Source organism: Hippocampus bargibanti, linkage group LG04 (genome assembly GCF_051943395.1).
Source record: "Hippocampus bargibanti isolate YZ-2025 linkage group LG04, ASM5194339v1, whole genome shotgun sequence".
NCBI lineage: Eukaryota > Metazoa > Chordata > Actinopteri > Syngnathiformes > Syngnathidae > Hippocampus > Hippocampus bargibanti.
The window spans coordinates 21,152,667-21,176,473 of NC_142737.1; the positions used below are offsets into that span (position 1 = coordinate 21,152,667).

The 23,807-nt window shown below is 40.5% G+C and overlaps 2 protein-coding genes across 4 annotated transcripts in view; both read right to left on the minus strand.

Annotated features, from left to right (window-relative positions):
* On the minus strand, positions 1-9,527 carry LOC148899442 (nuclear receptor ROR-beta-like). Its single transcript, XM_088993893.1, has 6 exons — positions 9,471-9,527; positions 7,569-7,701; positions 7,377-7,484; positions 7,115-7,225; positions 4,718-4,830; positions 1-3,677 (listed from the first exon to the last, which is right to left on the minus strand). The coding sequence occupies exons 1-6, from the start codon at positions 9,525-9,527 to the stop codon at positions 3,513-3,515; spliced, it is 687 nt and encodes a 228-aa protein (XP_088850019.1). The 3' UTR covers positions 1-3,512.
* Positions 7,871-23,807, minus strand: part of LOC148899443 (nuclear receptor ROR-beta-like) — a 24,172-nt gene continuing 8,235 nt past the window's right edge. For 2 of the 3 annotated variants that reach the window (XM_088994679.1, XM_088994680.1), the window contains 9 exons: positions 16,656-16,741; positions 16,416-16,557; positions 15,420-15,851; positions 14,088-14,209; positions 13,814-13,946; positions 13,622-13,729; positions 13,360-13,470; positions 10,969-11,081; positions 7,871-9,928 (listed from right to left, as the gene is read on the minus strand). In XM_088994679.1, coding sequence (XP_088850805.1) covers positions 9,764-9,928; positions 10,969-11,081; positions 13,360-13,470; positions 13,622-13,729; positions 13,814-13,946; positions 14,088-14,209; positions 15,420-15,851; positions 16,416-16,557; positions 16,656-16,741 — 1,412 coding nt within the window. In that variant the 3' untranslated portion in view covers positions 7,871-9,763. Of the gene's footprint in view, positions 9,929-10,968; positions 11,082-13,359; positions 13,471-13,621; positions 13,730-13,813; positions 13,947-14,087; positions 14,210-15,419; positions 15,852-16,415; positions 16,558-16,655; positions 16,742-17,328; positions 18,320-23,807 lie in introns of those variants that run through there. The other variant, XM_088994678.1, reaches the window with a different exon arrangement.

Sequence of the window (23,807 nt, forward strand, 5' to 3'; positions counted from 1 at the left end):
CACACACACGCACTGGTTCTTTTCAAGAAAGGTAGGACGGTTTGTTGGGAGTCGTGTGTTGGTCAAAGTCTCGGGAATCAATTTCAAAAACAAGTGTATGTATCTGTTGGTTAGTTTTTTTTCAAGAGCCATCCTGTGGAATGTCGCTTAGTTTTATTGTGCGCTTTCAAATGTGTTTGACTTTGTTTTGATGGAGCTGTAAAGGCGTATCAAGTTCAGTCCCTCACACCGAACAAACGACTCCATAACATTCAGAAAGTTGACCCCCCCCCCCCACAGCATGGGAATAAGAATCTCTGATCCGGTTCAATAAGGCCAGTACAGAATGGGCCGTCCACTGACTGGTGATAGCAACTCACACATTCATAAGTTCTAGGAAAGACAAAAGAAAAAAACACAAGCTAAAACGGAGGGAAAAAAAGGAAATTGTTTTCACCCAGTGTATCGCTTAAATTCCTTGCGTATAAATAATATTTTATTCAGAAGTCCTTGATATCGTTGGAAAAATCACTTAGTAATGACTTAATTCTGGATCCCGTTTTACACCCACCCTGCCAATCACCCCACCCAGAACTCCACAATATTGTGAGAAAACACAAATATGACCCAAGTGTTTCATTGCAATGAAACGTCATGCAAATAGAACAGAACAACAATAGGCTAATAGTAATAGAGAAGAGTAGACGTAATAATAACAATAATAATAGTAAATAGTAATAAAATAAAAAATAATCTTACAATGCAAACTTGACAGTAGTAAATGCCTCCACTTCTTATTGCTACAGTGTCTTACTTACAGTATTTATGTTACCACTTGTTCTTTCCAGCACATCGTCTCGCCACCCCATCCCACCTCTCAGATTCACAGTCTTACAAAGGGAAAAGAAAAAACATCGCACTCAAAAATGTTCAGGGTCTGAATTCATTGTCCAGCGTTGTGATGTTGCACGATTCACAGCTTGCGAGTGAATTTCCCCCATGTGAGTTCAAAAGCGGCAAAATAAGCAGAAAACACAAGTGTACTTGGCGTGATGACAAGAGCACACTGATATGGAGCAAAAATATCTCTCCTTGTGCTACACGTCACAATGCTTATCATATAATCCGGGCAGTAACAAGATTTGGACAGTGAATTCATGCCCTGTACAAACAGACACACACTAATCCAAGCCTTGTCTGGGCAAATTCCCTTTTTAGCATACGCTGCTTTTTAATCGCAAAAAAAGTACACCTATTATCATTTAAAAATGGCGTTGTTGTTTTTGTTGTTGTAAATTTGCAAAAATATTGAACCCTCTTCTATTGCAAAAGTCAGAAAAGAGCTGTTCCCTGAGAGATGCTATATAGTGCATCGGGCCTTAATGAGCAAGTGATTGTCTTACAGAGTCACCGCCGGGCTGGGGACTAAGAGGTTTAAATGAACTCAGGTTTCAATTGAGCTACTTTAACAAAGAACTACAGTATGTCCATGCGTACGACAAGTATTACATTTGGCCACTGTGTAAGGAACATTGGTATTCACATTCCAGAAAAAAATGACCACTTCCATCATTGCTGTACATGTCCGGCAGTCAACTAAACTGCACATTTTTTTCAAATTGGTGCAATATTATCTGTGTGTGTGTGTGTGTGTGTTGTGTGTGTGTGTGTGTGTGTGTGTATATATACACGTGCATGTGCGAGCCATGATTTTTTGTCCACTTTTAAAGATGAAAATAATAATAACAATAATAATGCTAATTATTATTATTATTATTATTACTCACAGTTTTTATGTTATTTGTTATGTTAATGTTAACAATAATCATAATTAGGGAACAATTATTGTCAGACCTGACATTTTGAAAAAATAATGCACACGGAGCATCTAGTGGCCAAAAACAGGACTGCACACATTTATCAAGCGCGACTGAAGTGTCTGACCTCAAAGGTTTAAACATTGAGCTCGCGTAGTTTTTTGTTACTCAGTGGCCAAATTGCAATTCCAAAATAAAACAACATTAAGGCAATTGAGAACAAAAGAGACAAATTGCAAGCACTAATAAATATGTAACTGCGAACAAAAAGCAAACGAGGTGATTGTCTATCACATTTTCTGTGACTATTTCGATTCCAGATGTGTTCATTTGCATTTAGTATGATTCTTGTACACATCAGGCACCCAGTGCTCTGTCTGCATCCTAACCGCACCCCATCTCGCTGTAAACAGCCTGTGATGAAATTCAGTACCTTCCAATATAGTGCATATTAGTTGAAAATTGCTACCCTGTTCCAAACAGCAAAAAATGGCGAGATATATGAAATTAGAAAAGAAAAGGCAGTGTAAAAGTTATTGCTCACAAGGTTCTTTCAGATTCATAGCCCGGAGTGGTCCAGGATGTTCAGGGACTTGATTGTGCAAATAGTGACGGGAGGGATGAGGGGATTCGGCAATTATTCATGTCTTTGAAGATTCAAATGATACCTTCAATTAAAGATTGCGTTTATTTTCTCATCTTTCTCTGCAGAGGTGAAAATTCTCACCACCCTGAAGTCAAGGCCCTTTCATGCAAGAAATGTATGAAAGGGCACAGGTTTATTTGGAAAGGACCTTTCTCGATTGTTTGTTTCTCGATGATTGTTCAAAAGCAACCCAGCTTTTTGGGATTTACTTATTGCAGCAACAATATAGAATCGTACTGTATACATTTTCACCTTGAAAAGTAGTTAGTCATTTGTTAATCCATCTTCTTTACATCTCTACACATTTGCATCAGAAAGATGCTATTTCTCCTATACATATGAACAAAATCCAGACAAGGCTCCTATATATAGATATATTTCAATATATATAAACAAATGAAAATTGGCTCCCAGTTTTACCCAATATCCCTTTACAAGGCTTAACTTTACAAATTCTGTACACGAGAATGTATCCGTTAAAATTAAAACACTTAGACGAGGAGTAATCAGCCACAATGGACTGTTGTATCTTTAAATTAGGACTAACTTATTTCAACACAAGTAATACTGGAACCCGCTCTGCACTAGGAGAATATCTACAATAGCTTTTCTAATTCCACAGTTCGCTCTCCCATTCAGCATTTTAAAACGATTTCTTCATCTCAAAAAAAAAAAAAAAAAAACAATTAACAAAAAGGTCTCTCTTTTTTAAATTCCAAAGAAATGTCATTTTTAAGACTGACAGCATAAATCGTTCCTAGATTTGAAAGTCTGTACATTTCTGGTCAGGAGACGAGAAGAAGAAGCTCCCGGTAAGGTCATGGCTCGGGCCATGTTTCATTTCTATATACATTCTTCAGACTGTATCGGTGAAGCAGATGGGATAAGTGCTGGACATTCCTAGTATTGTTGCCGGTCACTGTAAGTTTCTGGCAGATGACCAGTCACCTCCCCAGTCTCGAATGAAACAAGGGGAGCTGTGAAATATGACAAAAACGTGTAGAGGTATTGCCAGGGCTGTCTCGTCAGACAAATCAATCATCCATGGATGTTGTTGCTTGCGCGGGCAATCACTTGGGCATGGACATGGCAGAGTTAGGGTCGGGATTGAAGAGTTCTTTATAGAGCGGTGGGAAGAGAACGTTGACTGTTTCTGGGTGAAGCTGCTGGAAGGCTTGAAGCTCCTCCGTGTGGAGTGTACACAGAGCAGACAGTGTTGGGATACGACTGATCAACTAAACAAAGAAGAGGGCAAAGAAAAAAAAGGAGATTTGAGTAAATGCTCGACACACAGCATCTAGTCGGAAGCACACCCAAAGTGACTGACATCACAAGGGTGGTTCGAATTCTATTTGACATAAAGGCATGCACGTGTCACATTGACCTTTGCCTGAAACCTGACGACCACTGAACTAGACAAATGCAGATTTTACATTGAAAAGATGTTCCAATGTTGACTTTTACTAACTCCACAAATGAATGCATCCATTACATGCAGTGAAACTTATTTATCATAATGTACGTTATCTGCCATGACTGAATTTTCGATTAGGAAATCTGAAACATGCGATAGAACTTCAACAAATGAAAATAATAATAAATAGATTTACCTATTTAAGTTCAACCTCATTTCGTGTTAACACTACATTTTACAGATTGTCTGAGTTCTTCACTAAATATAACTAAAAATAATACATTTGAACTCAATGTATAAAAGAAAAACACCTGTTCAGACCCTCATTATTCCCAAGGTTAACTGCTAGACACTGTAGTGAGATACACCTGTCCGCTGTATTTTACAAATGTGTGTGTTGTTGTCATCTTCCTCTTGTAGATGCATAAATCAGAACAATCTGTGTGCTTTATTTTTTCTTCTTTGCAACTGATGCTCTGATGAATTCATTTTCACAGAGAGGAGAAAGACCACCAATGTGACAAATGTAACCAAATCCTATGAAACTACCACAGCCAGGAAGATCTCACACACAAGCCCACCGCTAAGAGAGGTCAATTGTGTTATTTAACGCATTGAGCTTGATCGTTTTACAGTCTTCATACTGGCTAATGTGTAATTGCATCAGCTTCCTCGTATTCCCCATTACTGTAAAGTGTCCTCGAGAGTTTTGAAAGGTGCTTAGGAAAAGCATGTATTATTGTTATTGTTATTATTAGATAATATAATAGATCATATTTCTGTCCGTCGTATGTGTTCAAATTATCAGCTGCTGCTTGAATGTACCACAGTATGCTTCTTGCGACTGACAGCTGAACCCACCTTAGCCAAGGCATCTTCGTCCATGTGGTTCTTCTGCATAATGTGTTGCAAAGTAAAGTAGATCTTCTCCTGAAGTTTCTGTACTTTGCGAGGCTCCATCAACCATGGACGATCTGTAAAGGCCATTGAAAGAGAAGACGGTTGTTCATTTTACATGCTCAACTCTTTTCATGACGTTAGGATATAGAATCCAAATCAATTCTGATGTATGTTAAGATGTAGCCTATGTATTGTCAGTCAACAGTATTTTTTGTATTTTAAGTCTCAAGACCGTCTAAGAGCATGTAAAGTGACTTCAATTATTTAGATACCTAAAATATGTCTGGAGATGAGAGCTGAACATCTGCAAAGACTGGGAAAAAATTACTGCTGAGTTGTTGGCATGTGATTGTTATTTTACCCTTTTTAAACATTTCAATTGTAATAATTGAAAAAAAAGCATCTTCCCAATTCTCCACTGCACCGCGCCATCAAACGCAGCACACTAACACATACTCTATGAAAAAACATTTGCGTGACTGGTGCAGGTCATGCCGGTCATGTTTTCGGTGCATTCATAGGACACACTGGGAGGACGTGTCTATTTTTCACTACAGTGGGACCTCGGCTTACCTTGCCTTACGAACGTTCTGGTTTACGAACGTTAAATTTATGAACATTAAACCTTGGCATTCGCAATACTTTTCGGAATGCACATGGAGCGCCGCTCCCACCACGGCTGGTGGAGTCATTTTCGGCGGAAGAACACCAAACCACACGACCGAACAGCGTCAGCTATCTTTCCACACCCCCTTTCTCTGAGTGCACACGTCGTTCGTCTTCAAGGATTTATCACGGATATTTTTGCTGTTATGGGACCGAAAAAGACCCTACCATAGGCACGTGTTCAGCCGAAGAAGACACAAAACAAAATTACAGTCGAGGAGAAGAAGGAGATCATTGAGAAACACGAACGAGGTGTGCATTTGTCTGACTTAACGGCCTAGTAGCAATATGCTAAGTCCACCATTGCACCCATCCTTCGTAACAAAGAAGCTATTAAAGGTGCGTGTGTTGCTAAAGGTGTTTCCGTGCTGTCAAAGCGACGGTCTCTGGCAATAGAAGAGGTTGAAAAACTTCAGTTAAGTTGGATTAACAAAAAGCAGCTATCCGGCGAGAGCGTGAATAAAGTAATTATATCCGAGAAAGCACGGCAAATTCACTCTGATATCGTCATGCGGCAACCTGGAAGTTCGCCGTTTATTGATGATAGTAACGGATGGTTCGAGAACTTTAAGCGCCGTACAGGGATTCACTGTGTTACTCGTCATGGTGAGACAGCCAGTTCTGACAGGAAAGCTGCCGAAGCCTACATGGGATCATTCCTCGAAATCGTGAAAGAAGAAGGCTACGTTCCTCAGCAAGTATTTAATGCAGATGAGACCGGCCTTTTTTGGAAAAAGATGCCTAACCGGACTTTCAAAACACAGGAAGAGAAGTTTGAACCCCGTTCCATTAAGACATAAATGACCATCACAAAGGTAAATAAAACAACTTTACTATATAGTGCATTTTATTTCTTTCATTACAATAGCACATTTATTATACATAGAATAAGGTATATTGTTTGTAGTTTTAAGGTTTATTTAGTTGAAAATTATATTTTATGTAGACCTGGGAACGGATTATTCTGAATTTTAATGGTTTCCTGTGGGAAATTAATTTTTGGGATACACACTTTTCACCTTACACACTCTGTCTGGGAACCAATTAAGTGTGTAAGCCAAGGTCGCACTGTATTTTGGAGCTGTCTTTTATATACTTGGTGACTTATTCTTTTCATTCAAATTTGTCAAGATTTGTTAACCTTCTGGTGGAGTGTCAAATATCTAAGACATTGCAATTTTCACTATGTAGGGACTTTATTAGACTTCATGTCCTCTTCTGCTTGTGATCTTTTTTATTTATGAAGCAAGGACTGTTTACCCCATCTTGGTGTGTAACACTGGATTAGCTCAAAAAAATTGTACCACTGAAGCTGTACCCATCGTCACCATTGAATTTGATTAGATTAATTGATTGATTGTCTTTATTTATAACATGTAAGTAAAGTAATATTTAAATAAAAACAGACATGAAAATGCAACTTTAAATATAAATCAAACAAGAAAAAAAAAACAAAGAGCAATTAAAACGATGGCAAGGTGGCCAAAACAGATGTTGACTTGCTCAAAAGGGTTTCGAAAGAAAAGTTAGATAAGATCCCATTTATCAAAGTTTTCAGTACATTAAAAAAACTGTGATGACTCAGTTTAGCTGTACATTTCTTGCCTGATTACTGCAATGATACAATACTGTATTGACTTCTCTAACTATTTGCTATGTTGATTTCAACACAATTGGTAGGTGATCACTGACCTGTGGAAATTAGGACAGCTGCCGAGAAGAGAGCAATCTCCTCCTCCGTCAGCTGCAATGAGCACAAACTCTTGGCAAAGTCAAACACTGCACTCACTAAGTCATCACAACCTTGAAAGCAAACACAAAGACAAGGACAGAGAAAATAAATTAAGTCAATCCTCTTATCGTAGTGGTGAGAGCTCAAGAGGAACACGGGTGTTTTCCAAGACAAATTTGCCATACATTTTCCAAATGTACAACGAAGCTAATCACGTCTTACCGAGAGCTTTGAACATCTGCATGCCTCCATACTTCCCCTCAAAGAGCACAGTGTTGTTAAGAGGGTTGAAGGCCCTGCACATTCTCACCAGGACCACCTCTAAACAACCTAAGAAAGCCAGACAGAGACCGTTTGAGCCAGAAATGTTTCTTTGGTGCATACCGAGCGCGAGGCCACGAGAAGCCGACTCACCTGATTTGAGCAAGAGAATTTGGTCATTTTGACACAGCTCCATAAACCCTGAGATGCGCTTGGCAAACTCGACCACATACTGGATGGCATGTGTGATCTGAATGGCACACTGCTGCCATAACACGTCCTGAGGCTAAACCAAAGCACATCATTTCCTGGGTTAGAGTTGCATATGTTGCCTGTGCGTTATTTTTATTCAGAAACAACACAGCTAACCATAAAGTCTAAATGGTTGACATGAAACAAGGAGGTTAGTGCCGTAAAAAACAATTTACCTTAATTGGTGCAATATTATCTGTGTGTGTGTGTGTGTGTGTGTGTGTGTGTGTGTGTGTGTGTGTGTATATATACACGTGCATGTGCGAGCCATGATTTTTTGTCCACTTTTAAAGATGAAAATAATAATAACAATAATAATGCTAATTATTATTATTATTATTATTACTCACAGTTTTTATGTTATTTGTTATGTTAATGTTAACAATAATCATAATTAGGGAACAATTATTGTCAGACCTGACATTTTGAAAAAATAATGCACACGGAGCATCTAGTGGCCAAAAACAGGACTGCACACATTTATCAAGCGCGACTGAAGTGTCTGACCTCAAAGGTTTAAACATTGAGCTCGCGTAGTTTTTTGTTACTCAGTGGCCAAATTGCAATTCCAAAATAAAACAACATTAAGGCAATTGAGAACAAAAGAGACAAATTGCAAGCACTAATAAATATGTAACTGCGAACAAAAAGCAAACGAGGTGATTGTCTATCACATTTTCTGTGACTATTTCGATTCCAGATGTGTTCATTTGCATTTAGTATGATTCTTGTACACATCAGGCACCCAGTGCTCTGTCTGCATCCTAACCGCACCCCATCTCGCTGTAAACAGCCTGTGATGAAATTCAGTACCTTCCAATATAGTGCATATTAGTTGAAAATTGCTACCCTGTTCCAAACAGCAAAAAATGGCGAGATATATGAAATTAGAAAAGAAAAGGCAGTGTAAAAGTTATTGCTCACAAGGTTCTTTCAGATTCATAGCCCGGAGTGGTCCAGGATGTTCAGGGACTTGATTGTGCAAATAGTGACGGGAGGGATGAGGGGATTCGGCAATTATTCATGTCTTTGAAGATTCAAATGATACCTTCAATTAAAGATTGCGTTTATTTTCTCATCTTTCTCTGCAGAGGTGAAAATTCTCACCACCCTGAAGTCAAGGCCCTTTCATGCAAGAAATGTATGAAAGGGCACAGGTTTATTTGGAAAGGACCTTTCTCGATTGTTTGTTTCTCGATGATTGTTCAAAAGCAACCCAGCTTTTTGGGATTTACTTATTGCAGCAACAATATAGAATCGTACTGTATACATTTTCACCTTGAAAAGTAGTTAGTCATTTGTTAATCCATCTTCTTTACATCTCTACACATTTGCATCAGAAAGATGCTATTTCTCCTATACATATGAACAAAATCCAGACAAGGCTCCTATATATAGATATATTTCAATATATATAAACAAATGAAAATTGGCTCCCAGTTTTACCCAATATCCCTTTACAAGGCTTAACTTTACAAATTCTGTACACGAGAATGTATCCGTTAAAATTAAAACACTTAGACGAGGAGTAATCAGCCACAATGGACTGTTGTATCTTTAAATTAGGACTAACTTATTTCAACACAAGTAATACTGGAACCCGCTCTGCACTAGGAGAATATCTACAATAGCTTTTCTAATTCCACAGTTCGCTCTCCCATTCAGCATTTTAAAACGATTTCTTCATCTCAAAAAAAAAAAAAAAAAAACAATTAACAAAAAGGTCTCTCTTTTTTAAATTCCAAAGAAATGTCATTTTTAAGACTGACAGCATAAATCGTTCCTAGATTTGAAAGTCTGTACATTTCTGGTCAGGAGACGAGAAGAAGAAGCTCCCGGTAAGGTCATGGCTCGGGCCATGTTTCATTTCTATATACATTCTTCAGACTGTATCGGTGAAGCAGATGGGATAAGTGCTGGACATTCCTAGTATTGTTGCCGGTCACTGTAAGTTTCTGGCAGATGACCAGTCACCTCCCCAGTCTCGAATGAAACAAGGGGAGCTGTGAAATATGACAAAAACGTGTAGAGGTATTGCCAGGGCTGTCTCGTCAGACAAATCAATCATCCATGGATGTTGTTGCTTGCGCGGGCAATCACTTGGGCATGGACATGGCAGAGTTAGGGTCGGGATTGAAGAGTTCTTTATAGAGCGGTGGGAAGAGAACGTTGACTGTTTCTGGGTGAAGCTGCTGGAAGGCTTGAAGCTCCTCCGTGTGGAGTGTACACAGAGCAGACAGTGTTGGGATACGACTGATCAACTAAACAAAGAAGAGGGCAAAGAAAAAAAAGGAGATTTGAGTAAATGCTCGACACACAGCATCTAGTCGGAAGCACACCCAAAGTGACTGACATCACAAGGGTGGTTCGAATTCTATTTGACATAAAGGCATGCACGTGTCACATTGACCTTTGCCTGAAACCTGACGACCACTGAACTAGACAAATGCAGATTTTACATTGAAAAGATGTTCCAATGTTGACTTTTACTAACTCCACAAATGAATGCATCCATTACATGCAGTGAAACTTATTTATCATAATGTACGTTATCTGCCATGACTGAATTTTCGATTAGGAAATCTGAAACATGCGATAGAACTTCAACAAATGAAAATAATAATAAATAGATTTACCTATTTAAGTTCAACCTCATTTCGTGTTAACACTACATTTTACAGATTGTCTGAGTTCTTCACTAAATATAACTAAAAATAATACATTTGAACTCAATGTATAAAAGAAAAACACCTGTTCAGACCCTCATTATTCCCAAGGTTAACTGCTAGACACTGTAGTGAGATACACCTGTCCGCTGTATTTTACAAATGTGTGTGTTGTTGTCATCTTCCTCTTGTAGATGCATAAATCAGAACAATCTGTGTGCTTTATTTTTTCTTCTTTGCAACTGATGCTCTGATGAATTCATTTTCACAGAGAGGAGAAAGACCACCAATGTGACAAATGTAACCAAATCCTATGAAACTACCACAGCCAGGAAGATCTCACACACAAGCCCACCGCTAAGAGAGGTCAATTGTGTTATTTAACGCATTGAGCTTGATCGTTTTACAGTCTTCATACTGGCTAATGTGTAATTGCATCAGCTTCCTCGTATTCCCCATTACTGTAAAGTGTCCTCGAGAGTTTTGAAAGGTGCTTAGGAAAAGCATGTATTATTGTTATTGTTATTATTAGATAATATAATAGATCATATTTCTGTCCGTCGTATGTGTTCAAATTATCAGCTGCTGCTTGAATGTACCACAGTATGCTTCTTGCGACTGACAGCTGAACCCACCTTAGCCAAGGCATCTTCGTCCATGTGGTTCTTCTGCATAATGTGTTGCAAAGTAAAGTAGATCTTCTCCTGAAGTTTCTGTACTTTGCGAGGCTCCATCAACCATGGACGATCTGTAAAGGCCATTGAAAGAGAAGACGGTTGTTCATTTTACATGCTCAACTCTTTTCATGACGTTAGGATATAGAATCCAAATCAATTCTGATGTATGTTAAGATGTAGCCTATGTATTGTCAGTCAACAGTATTTTTTGTATTTTAAGTCTCAAGACCGTCTAAGAGCATGTAAAGTGACTTCAATTATTTAGATACCTAAAATATGTCTGGAGATGAGAGCTGAACATCTGCAAAGACTGGGAAAAATTACTGCTGAGTTGTTGGCATGTGATTGTTATTTTACCCTTTTTAAACATTTCAATTGTAATAATTGAAAAAAAGCATCTTCCCAATTCTCCACTGCACCGCGCCATCAAACGCAGCACACTAACACATACTCTATGAAAAAACATTTGCGTGACTGGTGCAGGTCATGCCGGTCATGTTTTCGGTGCATTCATAGGACACACTGGGAGGACGTGTCTATTTTTCACTACAGTGGGACCTCGGCTTACCTTGCCTTACGAACGTTCTGGTTTACGAACGTTAAATTTATGAACATTAAACCTTGGCATTCGCAATACTTTTCGGAATGCACATGGAGCGCCGCTCCCACCACGGCTGGTGGAGTCATTTTCGGCGGAAGAACACCAAACCACACGACCGAACAGCGTCAGCTATCTTTCCACACCCCCTTTCTCTGAGTGCACACGTCGTTCGTCTTCAAGGATTTATCACGGATATTTTTGCTGTTATGGGACCGAAAAAGACCCTACCATAGGCACGTGTTCAGCCGAAGAAGACACAAAACAAAATTACAGTCGAGGAGAAGAAGGAGATCATTGAGAAACACGAACGAGGTGTGCATTTGTCTGACTTAACGGCCCAGTAGCAATATGCTAAGTCCACCATTGCACCCATCCTTCGTAACAAAGAAGCTATTAAAGGTGCGTGTGTTGCTAAAGGTGTTTCCGTGCTGTCAAAGCGACGGTCTCTGGCAATAGAAGAGGTTGAAAAACTTCAGTTAAGTTGGATTAACAAAAAGCAGCTATCCGGCGACAGCGTGAATAAAGTAATTATATCCGAGAAAGCACGGCAAATTCACTCTGATATCGTCATGCGGCAACCTGGAAGTTCGCTGTTTATTGATGATAGCAACGGATGGTTCGAGAACTTTAAGCGCCGTACAGGGATTCACTGTGTTACTCGTCATGGTGAGACAGCCAGTTCTGACAGGAAAGCTGCCGAAGCCTACATGGGATCATTCCTCGAAATCGTGAAAGAAGAAGGCTACGTTCCTCAGCAAGTATTTAATGCAGATGAGACCGGCCTTTTTTGGAAAAAGATGCCTAACCGGACTTTCAAAACACAGGAAGAGAAGTTTGAACCCCATTCCATTAAGACATAAATGACCATCACAAAGGTAAATAAAACAACTTTACTATATAGTGCATTTTATTTCTTTCATTACAATAGCACATTTATTATACATAGAATAAGGTATATTGTTTGTAGTTTTAAGGTTTATTTAGTTGAAAATTATATTTTATGTAGACCTGGGAACGGATTATTCTGATTTTAATGGTTTCCTGTGGGAAATTAATTTTTGGGATACACACTTTTCACCTTACACACTCTGTCTGGGAACCAATTAAGTGTGTAAGCCAAGGTCGCACTGTATTTTGGAGCTGTCTTTTATATACTTGGTGACTTATTCTTTTCATTCAAATTTGTCAAGATTTGTTAACCTTCTGGTGGAGTGTCAAATATCTAAGACATTGCAATTTTCACTATGTAGGGACTTTATTAGACTTCATGTCCTCTTCTGCTTGTGATCTTTTTTATTTATGAAGCAAGGACTGTTTACCCCATCTTGGTGTAACACTGGATTAGCTCAAAAAAATTGTACCACTGAAGCTGTACCCATCGTCACCATTGAATTTGATTAGATTAATTGATTGATTGTCTTTATTTATAACATGTAAGTAAAGTAATATTTAAATAAAAACAGACATGAAAATGCAACTTTAAATATAAATCAAACAAGAAAAAAAAACAAAGAGCAATTAAAACGATGGCAAGGTGGCCAAAACAGATGTTGACTTGCTCAAAAGGGTTTCGAAAGAAAAGTTAGATAAGACCCCATTTATCAAAGTTTTCAGTACATTAAAAAAACTGTGATGACTCAGTTTAGCTGTACATTTCTTGCCTGATTACTGCAATGATACAATACTGTATTGACTTCTCTAACTATTTGCTATGTTGATTTCAACACAATTGGTAGGTGATCACTGACCTGTGGAAATTAGGACAGCTGCCGAGAAGAGAGCAATCTCCTCCTCCGTCAGCTGCAATGAGCACAAACTCTTGGCAAAGTCAAACACTGCACTCACTAAGTCATCACAACCTTGAAAGCAAACACAAAGACAAGGACAGAGAAAATAAATTAAGTCAATCCTCTTATCGTAGTGGTGAGAGCTCAAGAGGAACACGGGTGTTTTCCAAGACAAATTTGCCATACATTTTCCAAATGTACAACGAAGCTAATCACGTCTTACCGAGAGCTTTGAACATCTGCATGCCTCCATACTTCCCCTCAAAGAGCACAGTGTTGTTAAGAGGGTTGAAGGCCCTGCACATTCTCACCAGGACCACCTCTAAACAACCTAAGAAAGCCAGACAGAGACCGTTTGAGCCAGAAATGTTTCTTTGGTGCATACCGAGCGCGAGGCCACGAGAAGCCGACTCACCTGATTTGAGCAAGAGAATTTGGTCATTTTGACACAGCTCCATAAACCCTGAGATGCGCTTGGCAAACTCGACCACATACTGGATGGCATGTGTGATCTGAATGGCACACTGCTGCCATAACACGTCCTGAGGCTAAACCAAAGCACATCATTTCCTGGGTTAGAGTTGCATATGTTGCCTGTGCGTTATTTTTATTCAGAAACAACACAGCCAACCATAAAGTCTAAATGGTTGACATGAAACAAGGAGGTTAGTGCCGTAAAAACAATTTACCTTGCTCTGATACATTTTGACTTCTTCATAGGAATGTGTCTGCCAGGCCAACTGTTGCAGCTCCTCCGAGGTGTACTGACACGTCTCCAAATGAGACTTGATGATATTCTGAGCAATGCGGTCTGGTGGAGAGGTGAGGAGTTAATTTACCATCTGCTTAACATAAAACATTCATCCATCGTTGGCTCTTGTGTGGGTAAACATATTGTTTGTATGCATGTATCATGAGGTAGGAGATTTTTATATTGTTCAAGAGTCAGCGACTCACAGATTTATACAAGAAGTCCAAGATGGCGCCCGGGTAGGCAGCAGTCAGCAAGTGTTCTCATGAGCCTAGCTTTTTCTTCTTATTGTTTGTGTTGTATTCGTGTTTTCTTTTGTCACTTTGAGTTGTTGTGTGACACGTGGAATTGATACGTATTGTTTTTAAGCATTTTTGCCCACGACATTCTTCAAGGACGAGACTCTGCTGAGCGGTTGCGCATTTTCGGCAGCACAAATATGCCAGCACAGTTTTTGATTTTGGAGGAATGTCAGTGTCATTTGACTGTCATTGCTGAATAGCTCTGGGGCAATTGTGCCTTTTTTGCACCTGTAATGGGCAGCATTTTCACAGCCCCGTTTTCTTCACCGGAAAGGTTGGTGCTGTTGGACAGTCTGCGGCTGGATGGACGCATGGCTTGAGGAGCCCGCAGTGAGAAGAAAGGAGCGTCAGTGCAGCGCGCCGATATGTATGTGGAACTGTCGCGGCTTGCAATTGTAGTGGATGTACGTGGGACAGGAAATGTGAGACAATCTCTTTTCGTCAATGGATACTACAGCTTCAACATTTAGCTTGTAGCAGACGTGCGCGTTCCACCATGACGTCCCTGATCCACTTGTGAAAAGGTTCCTTTGATTCGCTCCTCTTCCATTTAGAACTACTTCATACAACAAAGAGGGTACAGAAAGTGCTTGAAATTGAATGACTGTCTGTGTCTTTTGTGTGGTTCACATTATTTATTTAGTTTTTATTGTTCTGACTTCAAGATGGCCCCACGGGAGAGGCTGCCATTACAGCACCTCCTGTATTTTGGTTTTCTAATTCTTCCTTTCCTTTCCTTTCCTCTTCCTTTCATCACTTTGCTGCTGTGAAATGTAAATTTCTCCACTACAAGACGAATAAAGGCGAATCCAATTCAATCCAATTTTGCTGTTTTGTCACCTGTACGACTCCAAGATTCTCATTCTCATTCACACGTTGTTCTTATAGGTTGCATTTGTAGCAATTTATCATTCATATACTGTATGTTATGATGGATGGGTGTTATGGAATGAAGAGGTGACTTTTACCTAGTTCTCCCATGCTGACATTGTTGTGTCCCAGTTGACTTTCCTGGTAACCTCCATAGCTGAACAGGTTGGGCACTGGTGTCAAGTCGTACACTGGCTCCTGTTTAATGTGTTTCATGCCTGACATATCCAAACCGGACTGGTCTGGAGACGGTTGGGTGGAGTCCATCCCATAGTAGCCCCCTGGTAGTGCAGCACCATTACTGTGGCCACCCTTGGGCAGCTCAATGACGTGACCATTGGCATAAGTGCCCCCAATCTCATGGTTGAGGGTTGACAGTCCATTGGTTAGGCTAGATGAGTAAACACGTGCCAAAGCCTCCGCTTCCCCTGTCTGTTGCTGCCGCTGCTCCTGTAGTCGTGCCTGGTGCTTTTGGACCTCTGCATACAGACTGTCACGTTGTTTCTTGGACATACGGCCAAACTTAACAGCTAAGGGGAAAAACAGGAAGAGACAAACACACACAAGTAAGAATTCTGAATAAGGAGTTTTTCAACGGTTTCTAATTCATTTTTGTCACGGGCCACTTTAGAGGTATGTCTTCCATCTAAGGGTCATTACGACAGTGAAAACGAAGAATGGTTCAATCCTCACATTGTACTGTTATGTATATACAGTACAAAAAAATTGACGGATTACTCATTCTGAAATCGGTCAACTATTATATATACAACTAAATATTGTTCAGGTGAATGTAAATAGGTGAATAGAAATATTGTAAAATGTGAACTTTAATTATTATAAATCACAAATATAGGACAGATTTGATCAAGTATCATGTGGGTAGATTTACTTTCGCGGGCCATACAAAATGATACATCGGGCCAGATTTACCCTCCGAGCCTTGATTTTGACGCTAATAATTTATGGGCCCAGCCAGAGGGATGAATATGTAATATCTCTGTCCATATTGTGTTTCCTTGTGAATTTCTGTCTACATTGTCCATTTCGCATATGATATGCAAGCAAATTTTGGATGAAAGGGCCCTCCTCACCATCTCTGGACATTCCAAGGGCTAGACACTTCTGAAGGCGGCAGTGTTGGCATCGGTTGCGATTAGTTCTGTCGATGAGACAGTTCCTCTGGCGGGGGCAGGAGTAGGAGGCGTTGTTCTGCTGACTCCTTCTGAAGAATCCCTGTTTACATGTCAACACCACGCATTAATATTCACTCACAGGTATGTGAGCAAAGCAGACAAACTGCTTTTGTGATGTTCCACTTTATGAAGTCTTACCTTACAACCCTCACATGTGATGACTCCGTAGTGGATCCCTGATGATTTGTCTCCACAAATTTTGCACGGTATTACTTCGATTTGGGCTGCAAACAGAGAAAGGTGTCAAAAAAGATACAAACCTTATTTTTACATTTTAAAAGGGAAGGTGAAGTAAAACGGTAATCAGCCTTTGACTGCACACATATTAAATTGCCGATATGGTCTCATGGGGGCATACAAAAGATGACCCCATAAGCCTCGTTCGTCTATGAGGGCCCAATGGAGTGGCAGTGTACATGTGAGTACGAGAGTAGGTTATGTCGAAAAGTTATGAATAGACACACAAGGGCAGTCTGACATGTAGACCTTGTGTCTGGCTTTGCAGGAGTTTCTCTAATGACTGCGACATCGCGGACCGCATCCATGCTCCCGAGCACACACTCAAACACCTTGGTGAAAGGGCGGCATTAATTGTGGGTCGCTTCTTTGTGTTCCACTCAAAGAAAACACCCCTGCAGGTTAGTAATGTTGCCCACAATGAAAAAAGAGGTTACATCACTTCTGACCACTATTCACTCTTGCAATCAAAATGTTCCCCACTTTTCAGCCTTCCCTTTATAATCCGGCCACATTTTTCCCCTTTTAAAATCGAAATTGACTGCATTTATTTCCCTTTGAAAATATTACTTACTGTGTATAGGCAGCTCCATGTACAGTCAAAACCAAAGGCAGAGTATATCAGCAAAAGAAGATGTTTCCGCGCAACACACGACACCTGTTGCTCGTGTATTTTTGCCTGCCATCCATAGTCCATGGAAAGCAAAATCTGCACTTTCTGTTAAGTCGTTACGTACAAAGATGTATGCAGTGATAGGCAGGTCTCTCTGCTGAGACGGCACACTCTCTAAAGAGATTATACAGCCTATCTAATCCCAAATATTTCCCAACAAGCTTAAACTCTGCTAAGGCATCCATTCACCTGTAAAATCCATGCATTGTTGAGTTTGTCTTAAATTTGACAGGTTTGGTTAGGTTGTCCAGAAATTCATCGAGAATCATTGTCATTGTACTTCTATTCTTTTGGATTAACCACGCGACCCACTAAAAACTGTCTTCTATCAGAATGTATAAGAACACACCGTGTACTCACAATCCTGTTCTGTACCATTGTGAAGCAAAATGAGCATGGTAAAAATGGTGCCTTCTTTTCTGATTTTAAAATCAGCCCTTGTATTCACCCCTTGTTAAGGAGTACAGAAAGAAAAAGTGCACAAGTGAGTCAGGTGTCCATCCATACCTATATTTATACAGCAAGTTTCATTTTAAATGTACTCACAAATGAGCTGGCTGTGTGTAGGAATGAGTGTTCAGTGTGTATAATTGTTTAATCCCATAATGGGCTCAATTTGTGACAGTTCTGTCTAATGCGACTGAGTAGTCATAGACAGGGACCAAAGGGATACTTGTCCAACCCCAACCCCAGATGAAGGATTGCTTCATTTCTCACCAGTGAGGTGCATTTACGAGCTTTAGGATCCACTGGACAATCGAATTTTGCTCAGAATAGTCCAAATGGATTTGCAGTGTTTTGGTAACGAGTCCCTCAAATGTTCAAGTCAAACAACGGATTATCGTGTCACTTTGCGCTTGTTAGTCTGTGAGTGAAGCAATGATGGTGGGCCGCAAATGTTTGACTAAATCAAGCGCCGCTCACGTTGTAAGTTGTGGTGCAGCTCAAGACCTGACCCATTTCCACCCATTCCTGTCCAAGTAGCTCTAAAATGGGTCAGAACAGACTATAGGGGCAATGGGGAAGTCAACGACCACAGCTCGTAAGGCGCTTCTAATATAGCCTGTTGATGGGCAGGGATGTGTCTGGGACCGTTCAGACAAATATAGTCACGTCCACGGGAATGCTTGTTGTTTCCAATCCTCCGACCTTACCTTATGATTCGGTTTATTATGCACGCCCTGGCTGCTGTGATGTTCATACATAGGCAGGTCCTCAAAGTTTCTAGTGATTTCCTGCAAAGGATTTTTGTGTCTACCGAAGATGAGCACGGGTTGACAGCTCCGCTCCAGCGATTACAGTATATCTATGTATTCACTGTAGGTCTTCTTACTCCTCTTTGTACGACATAATTATGCCCAAAGGAGCATAGGCGTGTGGGCAAGAGCATTGTTTCGCTGAGCGTTTGTGTTTCGTTAGTTTCCCTACAAACAAGAGACAAGCAAAGTAAAGGACGTGTATGGCACGTGTGCATGTTTGCAAATGTGTGTGTGGGTGTACGCATTGTCGACGGTGTGCATGTGATGTGCTCATTGCCGGCGGGGACTGTCAGGTAGGATATAGAGATACGGTCATGACAGCATTGCCGTTGCCAGGGTGACCACCCACTCGCTGCACTCGTCTGGCTGTCACAGCAATGATGTGTGAAGCTGTCACGCTCTTAAAGGAAGTGATGTCACCGAATGTCCTGTTTGCACCCCCGTGTCCCCACTCCCCATCCCGTCTCTTTCTATCACGGCTGCTAAGGATTTACGAATTACCAAAGCAAAGGACTCCCACTTCTTCCTTGAGTAGACAATACTTGCTTTCTGCCTGCCCGTTATGCCTCAGCTGCATTTAAGGATTACAGCAGATTTTTTTTTTTGTTGACTGCACAACTCGTGTGCGTATTTGAAAAGATGTTCACATAAATTTAGTGAATTTCTACAACAAAACACTTAAGGGAAAATGTCTAACCTTTCTCAACAGACCTCTGGTGTAACACTGGGAAAAAAATCATTCGGCCTTTTTCATTGTGTGTTCTGAGTTAGTTATCTTGTGTAAAAAAATGAAACTATCTGGGATATATGTCGAGACTCATTCACCCTCTCAAAATCAGCCAAAAAGTTTAAATCGGTGCAACTGGAATCTTGCTAGTTGAAGACATTTTGCCGTTAATCCAAAAGGCTTCTTCAATTTACAATTTTAGATGTGTGCGTGTGTTCCTACAACTATTTCCCATTTTTGCAAACTTTCTGAAGGCGAGCGTTACATGCATCAAGGAAACGCCCGTCAAAGAAAGTTGTGGTAAATCAGAAGGTAAAGAAGGAGGACAGGTGAAGTATAATTTTCACCTCATGAGTGCTCCTCTACATACAGGAAAGGGTATCTGAACGTCAGAGTGACTGACAGCTCTGTTGGCCAGCGGGAGTGGGAGTGTTTATCCCGAGGTTGTTATGTAACAGGAGGACTGCAACGCTGGCGATTCCGCAGCTAAGAGAAGGATCAGTCTCAAGCTCATGAGAGAAAGACAACTTCAGAAATAACAAGGCCGGATAACTGTTAACTCTGCACGTGTGTACGCGTTCGTGCGCGCGCAGTTGATTGTGGCCATGAGGACTATATTACACTGGCACGTGTGTTATCATAATTGATTTTTAATGAAGTGAAGTTCTCCTGTGTATTTCGTGGGCTGCCCCTCTTTAAATAGAGTCCTAATTATCTGCAATGTGCTCCAGGGGGATGGGGGCAGGCAGGGGGGCAGCAGACTGCCGCCGGTATCTTAACATTTCATCTTATAATATGGGTTATGAACAGAAATGCACTAACATGAATGAAATGACATGAATTAAGTTTCCATATGAATCATGTAACTCCAAATGCGGTCCACTTTGTGTTGCTCTGCATGTAAAGCGCATGTGCCCACGCTTGCACGCGTGCATGTGTGAAGCCAGGATGCGTTGTTTGGAAGAGGCAGACAGCACATGCATGTTTCATTAATTCAGCCGACGGGATGGCGGCGCATAGAGGAAAACACTCAGAGCCACACAAAATACACAATTGCACAGAGTGAATATACACCAAGCCCTGGTGCTGAGGTTTCATCTCTATCGGAACAGTTGATATCACTTTCCAGTCGAACTTTTGCCAACGTGAGGCACTTCACGAAGGCAAACAAAACTCCCAAAAGTCCCAGGAGGTGACTCGTACAGGATGACTGTGGGTGGTATTTCGCTGATATTAAAAATATGAATTGTTTCTTTCCAAGTTAACGAGATATTTTGTGGCAGAATGAAGAAGATCGACATTCCCCTTCCCTCGCCTGAAGCCTGCTTGTTAAAAGTGAACAAGTCTGCTGGCGGCCTTAGATGTCTTACACACTCTGAATTATCTTATCACTATTCGCCATCCCTTCCACTTCTGAATGTTTGACATTGCCGCACGTCGCCGCCGAGTGTTCCTTCACGCTGTAAGTGGCTGTGTGACTTGGAAATCATCTCGGTTTCTGTATTTCATGATCTATTTTCATCTTGCGGAAGAACTCCTTGTCGTATAAAACCGAAAGAGGAGCGAGTTTTTTCTTCTTCCCGTCCGCTGATGATGAAAAACACTGCAAAAACTTCTGGTGCTGTGATTGCTGAGTGAATTAAGTCACACACACTTCTGGGAATAGCGCATAGGAATACTGCTTGGGTTATCTCCCCCGTGTCTCCACTCATGTTTGCACATCTTACTGCCCCATTAAAATCAATGAAACGCTCCTCCGCCAATGGATTCAAATGGACTTGAGCGGCACGCCGCCTCGCTTGCTGTGTGGAACATCTAAAACTCAGAGAAAAGCTGTGGACTTGGCGCTCCTCTTAACAAACTAATGTTCAGTCACTCCCACCCGTCATCCACACCGCTTGGGTTGTTTGACTCCTTCCGATAGAGACGTCTGGGTTTTGCTGTCTGCCATTGTGATTGAACACCGCGCATTAATAAATTTATACTTCATCAGAATTTTACACTTCTGCTAGACGTCACAAATCTTCGGTACCCAGTTCTGCTTTGATTTGGAGAAATTGACAAATTCAAGGTGAAAATAGAAAAATAGATTGAGAAAAGTACAAACCTGACCCTCCAAACAACGCTAATGCGCTTAGAATTTAAATGTATTATTATTATTATTATTATTATTATTATTATTATTATTATTATTAATGTATCTTAATTCCAATACATTTCATACAAATCCCATATACCAAACAGTCCTCTTGTAATTAGTTCAGTTTGTCTCAATACAATTTCAAACATCAACATAATCTGCCTTGGCCGTCCACTGCGGTTTATGTAGACAAAAGTAATCATCATCAGCTTTCATAATTCCAGCTCGGTCTCGCACCCGAAACCTCCAGACGGCACTCGTGTCAGTGCACTTTCATGAAAAAAAAGTCATAAAGTGAACCAAATGAAAAAAGCCACCTCTGTCCATTAGGGATATATATATAGGGCCAGAGCTACCGGCACAACTTTAGTTCGCTGACGAAGCTCTTCGTATGAGGAGCGGAACATCCAACACCCTCAAAGAAGTACAGATGACGGCTGAAGAAACGTTTTCATCAAATGAAAGAAAGCAATCCTATCTAAAGGTTGAATGGTCAACTTAGTGGCAGACTTATATTGCGCGTTATCTTCATCATACGTTTACAAAGCCATATTCACTTATCTGATTCAGGCATATCAAAGTGCATTGACACACACAGCCTATCAATCATCAAGCCATCAAAAGGTTTTTCTTTTTCAACAAAGGTATGCTTACTTTAATCCCCGGCTTTCTGCGCCGTACATTGGCCAACAATAGACCCTAGCATGTTTATTTTCTAAAATAGTTCGACTCACAAGTCCGATGTCTATGTTTGCAAGCTCCTTTGTTTGTTTCTCGGACGGCATGAGAGGCCGCCAGTGAGATGTTGATACACCGCGCTGGGCTTTGGTGACTGACTGCTGAACAGTGGAATGTAATACTCATTAGCAGGCCAAATACAATATTACCATTTGCATCCAACTATTTCCGATCATTTGCGCGACATAGCACGCATGTAGCTTTCACGCATGTGCACCGACAAGAACAATCCGAACATTCCACTGACAAAGATGTGCTTTGACCAGTAATAACTCAAAAACTAAAATTCATATTCGGTGTTCAGTTGCCAATTTGCACTGCAAATTCGTGTCACCACCAATTTCTGCCCAGCAAGTAAATAGTCACACATTATATTAGTGCAACAAAACTTAACTTGTTGTCAAAAGAAAACAAGAACATGATAAAAGTAACATTTTGTGTTCATTCAGGAATTGAAAATATGATGTAGAGCGCCATTCTTAAATTAGTTCGGGTTTTGGTTTTTCTTGCTGCATTGAATGTTTATATGGTGCTAAAACTCCGCCCCCTTGCGCCTGGTCACACCTCTGCCGTCAAACCTGATTTGATCACACTAATACAGCATGTACAGTGACAGAACACATTTATTCAACCCACTACCATTTATTAGTCTCAAAGATCGTCCAGCATCTTGTGGTGTTTTAACACAAACCCTTTCATTTTTAATGAGCACTCATCTTGTAAAATTTTGAAGAGCAATGGGGAGTTCATATTTCCATAACCAGATTTGAGACAGCTCACTGGACTTCTTTGATATCTCAAGTAGAAAATTAACCACTAAAATGATTTATGTTCCCTTTAGGAACTTGAACTTGACATCTTATCTGAGAAATAAATAGTCATCTGCGTACCTATTTTTTCACGTTTGGAAAATGATGAATGAGAGAATTCCTATTTTAGAAATCTAATTTCAGTTAGCTAGTGACGGCCTCTTACAGAAACATAAAAATTGATTTGGTAGGTGTATCATCAAGCATCCATTGGGTGGTGGTCAAATAAATGTGTGAATAGATGTATGTACCCTTTGTTTCTCCCAATCATGCATTGTGATCAAACCCCCTCCTCCTCCACACTTTGCCAGCACAAGTGTCTCCCCACACATATGTACAAAGAGTCGGAAAAACAGTCGCTCCTGCCCTACACCCCCTCATGCTGTGTGTCAGAGGGCATGAGCTTGTCCAGTTTGCCGTGTGGCCACAAAGAATTCTGGGTAATTGTTCAGATAGCAGGTCTGGGATCAGCTGCAGCTTGCTCAAAGAATATTGTGCACCACGGAGAGGGGACAGAAGGGGTCCATTGGCTCTTATCCAGTGCACTGATTCTCTGTCTCTCTCTCGGTCTCTGTCTCTCTCTCTTTTACAGACACACACACACACACAGGCATGCATACACAGAATTTGCAACACGTTCACATATGCTTGAATGAATAAATTAATGCGCTTTGGAAAAAACAGGCATTACAGTATGACATTCGGGG

What these genes read in the sequence shown, in the direction of transcription:
- LOC148899442 (XM_088993893.1), bottom strand. Translation starts at nt 9,527, where the DNA reads ATGGCCCGAGCCATGACCTTACCGGGAGCTTCTTCTTCTCGTCTCCTG. An exon ending in GCAGATGTTCAAAGCTCTCG is followed by an intron (nt 7,226 to 7,376) that starts GTAAGACGTGAT and finishes TTTGCTTTCAAG; the next exon opens with GTTGTGATGACTTAGTGAGT. An exon ending in ACGAAGATGCCTTGGCTAAG is followed by an intron (nt 3,678 to 4,717) that starts GTGGGTTCAGCT and finishes TTCTTTGTTTAG; the next exon opens with TTGATCAGTCGTATCCCAAC.